The 7,364-nt window shown below is 53.6% G+C and overlaps 1 protein-coding gene across 1 annotated transcript; it reads right to left on the minus strand.

The window, feature by feature from the left end:
* Nucleotides 1–3,967: 3,967 nt before the first annotated feature.
* KCNA3 (potassium voltage-gated channel subfamily A member 3) lies at nt 3,968–6,925 on the minus strand. The gene has a single exon (XM_058819384.1). It carries the CDS (start codon nt 6,923–6,925, stop codon nt 5,159–5,161), a length of 1,767 nt encoding a protein of 588 aa, XP_058675367.1. The 3' UTR covers nt 3,968–5,158.
* Between the last annotated feature and the right edge of the window lie 439 nt (nt 6,926–7,364).

The following is a 7,364-nucleotide window of genomic DNA, read 5'->3' on the forward strand; positions in this document are numbered from 1 at the left end:
GGGTGCAGGGCAGCATAGGAGTGAGAATTCCAAGATACGGCCCTGCCCAGAGCATCCTGTAACCATCAAATCATCAAATGCTTTGGGTTGGAAGGGACCTTAAAGATAATCTATGACAAAGATCATATAATATCCAGAAATCCCTTATTTCCCTGGGAAATAAGTCCCTGATACGACTGCCCTTGCAGGAGGATGCTGAGGCACTGAGCTCTCCTCCCAGGTACACACAGAACTGAGACTGAAGGGCAAAATAAGGCACAGTTAAACCCCGTTTGCCTGTTTGCACTGCCAGGTTCGCAGCCTGCCCAGAGATCGTTTGCTGAAGCATTTAAAGCAGGGAGAACCAAGCCCTGCTTCCCTCGGGCGGCGGCGGAGCCTCCGTGTGCTCGCACCAAGACATGCATATTTTAAAAGCTTGGCAGGAGAGGGCTCCAAACTACACAATTAAACGGATTTTACACACAAGGCTCCTCGTACACTCCAAGCACTGCCAAACACCCTTTCCTTGTGTACATCCCTGCAGGAGAGACCCTTCAGAGCAATGACCCAGGCTGGCTCCTTCCATTCTGCCAGAGAAATCACTTGTCTGCCCTTTGCCGCTGCCTAATTGTCCATAAACTGGGGATTAAAAACAAAACCGGCTCCTTTTGTCAAGGGATGGAGTGGGAACAATTGCCTGGGAGGAAATTTAACCCTCCTGGAGGAAAGAGATATCTGCAACCCTTGTCTGTGTCCACACGTGGGGTGGGATGGATACTGCTCTGCTCCGGCCACCCCAGGCACCCGAAGGGCATCTATTGTGCTGGAGAACAACAGAACCTTTTGAAGGAGCTCAGGTCTGAAAACACACACAAAAAAAAAAAAAAAAAAAAAAAAGAAAAGGGGAAAGAAGCAGGAGAAAAAGGTGATGGTGTCAAAGAACCAAGTGGAGGGGCCAGGTTATGGCTGGTGCACCCCCCAGCACCAAGGATGTGTCTCAAGGAGACATCCAGGGCTGAAACAGGGGAACAGGTCCTGAAATACAGGCAGAGGGAAAGAGAGACTGGAAACAGGTCCTAAAATACAGGCAAAGGGAGATTGGAAACAGGGGAACAGGTCCTAAAATACAGGAGAGGGAAACTGAGACTGGAAACAGGGGAACAGATCCTGAAATACAGGCAGAGGGAAAGGGAGGCTGGAAATAGGGGAACAGGTCCTGAAATACAGGCAGAGGGAAATTGAGACTGGAAAGAGGGGAACAGGTCCTAAAATACAGGCAGAGGGAGGCTGGAAACAGGGGGACAGGTCTTGAAATACAGGCAGAGGGAAAGGGAGGCTGACAGCAGTGTGTGAAAAGAGAAAACAGGAGGTACAAGGCTCTGCAGCACCCAGTGCCCTGTGTGGGGGGTTGGAACAAGATGTTCTTTAAGGTTGTTTTCAACCCAAACCTTCCTGTGACTCTGTGATGAACTGAAAGCATCCAGCTGCAGCCTCGCAGGGGTGGGAGCTGCCTCTTCCCTCCTCACTGCCATCCTTCAGTGCCACAAAGGACACAAAGAACAGGGACAGGACATTGCTGTGGGATTGCTCAGAGCTGTGGGGACCCCGCTCCCCTGCTCTTGGGGTGCTGGGAATCATCAGCCAGAGTTGTGGTAATGCTTTTTCCTCCATTTAATGTAATCAGCCAGGTCTGGGCGAGCCCTTTGCCTCACGCTAATCCCCTAATGCTGCCCCTCTAAGCACATTAGGGACAGGCAAACCCAGCACAGCCCAGGCTGCTCTGGAATCCCCAGTGGCTGCTGAAACACTGCCCGGTCCTGATGGGGAACAAGGCAGAGCCACTTAAACAGCAGCTGGCTGTGGAGAGCCCAGGGTTTCAGGGATCTCTGCAATCCCTGGCACAACACGTGCAGCAGCCAGTGCCAGAGGAGCTGTCAGACCACGGAACAGAAGGCATTTATCAGAGGCCCTGAATGGTTTGGGTTGGAATGGATCTTAGAGATCATCCATGGGACACCTTCCACTGGAGCAGGTGGCTCTGTTTCTCTCACTGAAAGGCACCCATGAGACAGCAGAGAGGGAGGATGCAGAGAGGGCAGAACATCCAAAGGATGTCCCCAGTTTTCCACCTCCACTTTTGGGGGTGTAGCTAAAAGACAGCAGCAGTGAATTTTTGTCCTTCAGTGATACCACTCAAAGTATTTTTCTGAATGTGAAAAGGGGGAAATTTAGGTCAGATATTGGTTGCCCAGAGCAGCTGTGGCTGCCCCTGGATCCCTGGAAGTGCCCAAGGTCAGGTTGGACAGGGCTTGGAGCAACCTGGGACAGTGGAAGGTGTCCCTGCCATGGCAGGGGTGACACTGGATGATCCTTAAGGTCTCTTCCCACCCAAACCATTCTGGAATTTCACCAGAGCCAAACTGCCTTTTATCCCAATGGGTGAAGAGGTTTCCTTGTCACCTCTCCCATAAAGCATCTTTTGCTGTCAATAAAACCCCTTTTAAACTACTCTGCTCCTACAAAATCAGTCAGGGAGGAGTCAGGAAAACAAACCAACCCCCTGCAACGGCTCTGCTTATTTTAGATGACAGAGAAACTGAAAATTGTTCTGTGCCATTTCAAGAACATGTGGTTTCCCTACCCTGTGCAGCTGCCACGGGGAAATCACCAACCCAGAGCTCATCTGCAAACTCCCCTGAGTGCCATGTTTGCACTGCTCTTAAACTCAGACCCTCCTTTTAGGAACAGGCATGTGGGAGAGCTTTAATAACAATAAAATTTAATAACAATTAAAGAGAATAACAGTAAAAAGTGAGAGCTGGTAGGCAGAAATGACATTTCAGCCCACTGAAATGGGGAAAAGGCACACTGAGGTATTCCCAGTTATGTCAGACAAGGAATCCCAGTTACTCTGGACAAGGAATTTCAGGTTTGTAACTTCCTATGATGTTCCACAGCATCTCCCTGATAAAGATCAAATCTTGGACCCTCAGCTGATGAAAACTCTGGTAGCCCAAATAAAACCATCCCACCCCAGCAGCCAAGGAAGGGCTCTGATATTTTCCCTGAATTTATTGACTGTGGCTAAGGGAGGGTGCTGCAAACCATCTAGATCCTTCTGAGTCTGGGAAAAATCCCAGCTAAACTGCAATTTTGGCATGGCCAGCATCCCTCAGGACAAGGCCCCCTCTCCACAGCCTTGGGACTTCACAGACTGAGGCCAAATTTCTCTTTGCTGTAGGTATTTAACAGCCTGCCCGCTCCATGTGCTACCTCAGAGGAATTTGGCTTTTTTTAACCCCAAATCCAGCAAGACTGAGCAGAGCTGCAGCCAAAGCTCTTGAGGCCAAGCTGCTTTTGGCCTGTGTCAGTGGCAGGGGCTGGATGGGAGCATTACACCACTGAAATCACCTTTTTAGCACAGAAATGAAGCAATCCAGCTGCAGAGAAGCAGCAGGGTTTTCCTCCTCCCGCAGCACTAAAAAGCAAATACAATCAGAGGAGCTCTAGGATGTGATCCCACTTTATCTAACGTGTATAAAAATACCCGAGAGCGGCAGGATAAGCTGGAGAATAAAAGTAAGCAGTGGAAAGCATGGGGTTTGTCCAAAAAAACCCAACACTATGACTCCATTGAAGTCTCCCCCGTGCAGAGCTCACCTGATCCCGTCAGATGTCCCATGGCCCCTGGCACACACGTGAAGATGAAGCCGGTGATTTTTTCCCAGAGGGACTTTTTGGTTATTTTTCAATCCTGATTTTTTTTTTTTTTTTTTTTACTGTCCCCCTTGTTTCACAAAGCTGCCAAGGTTCCTCCCTGGCCAAGCTTGCTCGGTGCCAGCTCCCACTGGGTCTGGGGTGGTTCTTGGTGGAGCAGGGTGAACCTCCATGCCCAGATTGCACTGCCCAGGTGAGGGACAGGTGGATCTGGGGGTGATTGCTGCCTGTGGGTGCTTTGTTGGGCACACGGGAGGAGCAGCAGGGCAGGAACCAGGAAGGGGGTGCAGAGCCACGACGTCTTGTGGGATGGAGGAGCTGGAACCATCTGGAAAGGCTTTTTGCGGGAAGAGCAAGGACCAAGGGGGATGGGAGAAGGGATGCCATGACAACCTTTGGGGGTTTCCCAGGAAACCATGGTCACCATGGCAACTGCATCACTCCGGTCGGAATTAGTGACTTCCGCTGGAAGGCGTGTTCGCCGCTTTAATCTTCTGGTGATAAGCGGCTGCAGCTCCTCCAAAGGCATCGCAAAACGAGGGGGAAATATCCCTTTGTCTCCGGCTGGGCGGGCTGGAGGCTCCCAGGCACGGCGAGGAGCCCGTCGTGGATCGTGCCGACATCACTCCCGAAAACATTCCAGTCTGCCTCTCCTGTCCCTCCTCCCGCACACATCCCCGCTGCACGGCCACAGACTTGACATTGGAGGAAATAATTCCATCAAGTTACAGGGGGAAGGGAATCCAGAATAGAAAATGAAGGCTTAGGGAGGGTTTTTTTTTTTGTATTTAAATCGGCATTGATTGCACTTGGTCTCTGACCAGATTAGAATTTCATAAACGATCTAATGGGGAGAAAAAGGAAATCTGGGATGTGCCCGTAATGGCACATCACGTTTCGATATTAAGCATCATTTAACGATGTGGTAACAGAGACTCTCTGCAGAATTAAATGGTTATTTCCTCCCAGCCCCCTCCCAGTACACTCTGCCTCATGTTTTCCTCCTTCCTCCACCCAGTCCGAGATTGTTAATCCAACAAGTTCTCTTATGTGATGGAAGGGAGATTGGCTACACACTGCCCTTAGGGAAAGAGGGGGAAATTCAGGAGCAAAGCAAGAGGTTCCCCAAAAGCCCAAAAAAGCAAAGCAGCCCTGCAACACGTTGCAGAACAAACACCTGTTTTGACAGTGAGTGTGGCTTTTCTTCATCTTCCTTCTCTTTACCCTTTAGCTGTCCTCTTCTTCAGAGAATTTTAAATCCTTTTACTTTTGGATCTTTAGAAAGGAAGGATCTAAAAAAATAAAGGTATAAAAACGAGGGCACACACAGGACCGACGATGGTGCATGTTCCACACAACACCGACACACAGTCACTTTGCATTATTATTGGTATTATTATTATTGGTATTCTCTCTCTGCATCCTCAGATTTTGCTGCTGTTCGTTTGGTTTGGGTTTTGTTTTAAACATCCGTAAAGATCTTTTTGATGTTCACACAGTTGGGATTGTTTGTGGTTGTGCAGTTGCCTGCTTTAAAGGCAGCCTGTTTGAATGCACTGTGGTTGATCCCCCCTTCCTCAATCACCATGTACTCGGACTTGCTGAGGGTGGAATTGCTGCGAGCCTTCTTCATCTCCTCGCTGGACGAGAGGTGCTGGCAGCTCCCGACGTGCATGTACTGGGCTTGTTCCTCACCCTCTGTCTCCCGGTGGTAGAAATAATTGAAGTTGGAGACGATGACGGGCACGGGCAGGGCGATGGTCAGCACGCCCGCGATGGCGCACAGAGACCCCACGATCTTGCCCCCAATGGTGATGGGGTGCATGTCCCCGTAGCCCACGGTGGTCATGGTGACCACGGCCCACCAGAAGGCATCAGGGATGCTACTGAACCCCGAGCTGGGGTCGTCGGCTTCCGCGAAGTAAACGGCGCTGGAGAAGAGGATGACGCCGATGAAGAGGAAGAAGATGAGCAAGCCCAGCTCCCTCATGCTGGCCTTGAGGGTCTGGCCCAGGATCTGCAGCCCCTTGGAGTGCCGGGAGAGCTTGAAGATGCGGAAGACCCTGACGAGGCGGATGACTCTGAGGATGGCCAGGGACATGGCTTGCTGGCCATTGCCTTGCCGCTCGGCCAGCTCCGTGCCCAGCGTGATGAAGTAGGGGATGATGGCCACAATGTCAATGATGTTCATGATGTTCTTGGAGAAGGTGGCCTTGCTGGGGCAGGCAAAGAAACGGACCAGCAGCTCGAAGGAGAACCAGATGATGCACAAAGTCTCTACCACAAAGAAAGGATCGGTGAAGGATGACACCATGGAAGCAGGCGAGGATGAGGAGTTGGTGAAGACATCAGGTGGGAGAGGGCCGCCGCCTGTCCCGAAGGTCCCCCCAGTTCCCTCATAGTCATGGTCATCCCTGAATTCAGGCAGGGTCTCCAGACAGAAGATGACAATAGAGATAAGGATGACCAGGACAGAGACGATGGCAATGCCTCGGGCCGGCCCAGAGCTCTCGGGGTACTCGAAGAGGAGCCACACCTGGCGCTGAAACTCCTTCTCGGGAAGTGGCCGCTGCTCCTCGCGAATGAAACCCTCGTCCTCCCGAAACTTCTCCATGGCCTCCTCCCCGAGCTGGTAGAAGCGGATCTCCTCGGAGAAGATGTCGATGGGGACATTGACGGGACGCCGGATGCGCCCGCCCGACTGGTAGTAGTAGAGGATGGCGTCAAAGCTGGGACGGTTACGGTCGAAAAAATACTCATTACGGAGGGGGTCGAAGTAGCGCATCCTCTTGCGGGGGTCCCCCAGCAGCGTCTCGGGGAACTGAGCCAGGGTTTTGAGCTGGGTCTCGAAGCGCAGCCCCGAGATGTTGATCACCACGCGCTCGCAGCACTCGTGCTCCGCAGCGCCCGCGGGCTGCCCGGCGGGCACGGACACCGCCGGGGGCTGATCGTAGCGTTCCCCCCCGAGCAGCGCCGGGGGATGCTGGGGCTCCTCCAGCAAAGGGTCCCCGCCGCCTCCTCCTCCTCCTCCTCCTCCCACCACGGTCATGCTGCCTTCCTCCCCTTCCTCGCCCTCTTCCTCCGGCTGCTCGGGGCCCGGCTGGGGGGCGGCGGGGGGCGGCTGCTCGGTGTAGCCCAGGTTGTGGTGGCTGCTGCTGGAGCCGCCCCGCGGCTGCCGGCCGGCGCAGGAGGCGGCCGGAGAGTAGAGCAAGCTCCGGCGCTCGTCCATAAAGGTGTGGGGCGGAAGGGGAAAAGGGGAGGAGGGAGGGGGGATCCGAGAGGCGGCAGCCGAAGCCTCTTCTTCGTCCTCTTCCTCCTCTTCCTCCTCTTCGTCCTCTTCCTCCTCCTGCAGGCGGAGAGGGAGCAACAGCCGCCCAACTCCTCCAGCGGCTGCCGCTGCTCTGAAGAGCTGAGGCTCTTCTCAAAAAATCCGCCCCCAGCCCTGGCACCGCCTCGCTCAGTCACCGCTCCCGGAGACACCCACCGGCCCCCCGGCCCTGCCCCGCGGCCCCCCGGCAGCTGCGGGCACCCCCTGCCCTGCCCCGCTTTGGGGGAGCCCCATCCGCCCCCAGGCAGCGCCCAGAGGCTTCAGGCTCCTCCCGGGAGCATCCTCTGCTGCAGGCAGGGAGAGGGGTTTTTCCTGGCAGAACCGCTGCCTGGAAAGAGTT

This window comes from Ammospiza caudacuta, chromosome 24 (assembly GCF_027887145.1).
Source record: "Ammospiza caudacuta isolate bAmmCau1 chromosome 24, bAmmCau1.pri, whole genome shotgun sequence".
NCBI lineage: Eukaryota > Metazoa > Chordata > Aves > Passeriformes > Passerellidae > Ammospiza > Ammospiza caudacuta.

Excerpts from the sequence above, each read along its gene's own strand:
- KCNA3 (XM_058819384.1), bottom strand. The coding sequence starts at position 6,925 with ATGGACGAGCGCCGGAGCTTGCTCTACTCTCCGGCCGCCTCCTGCGCC.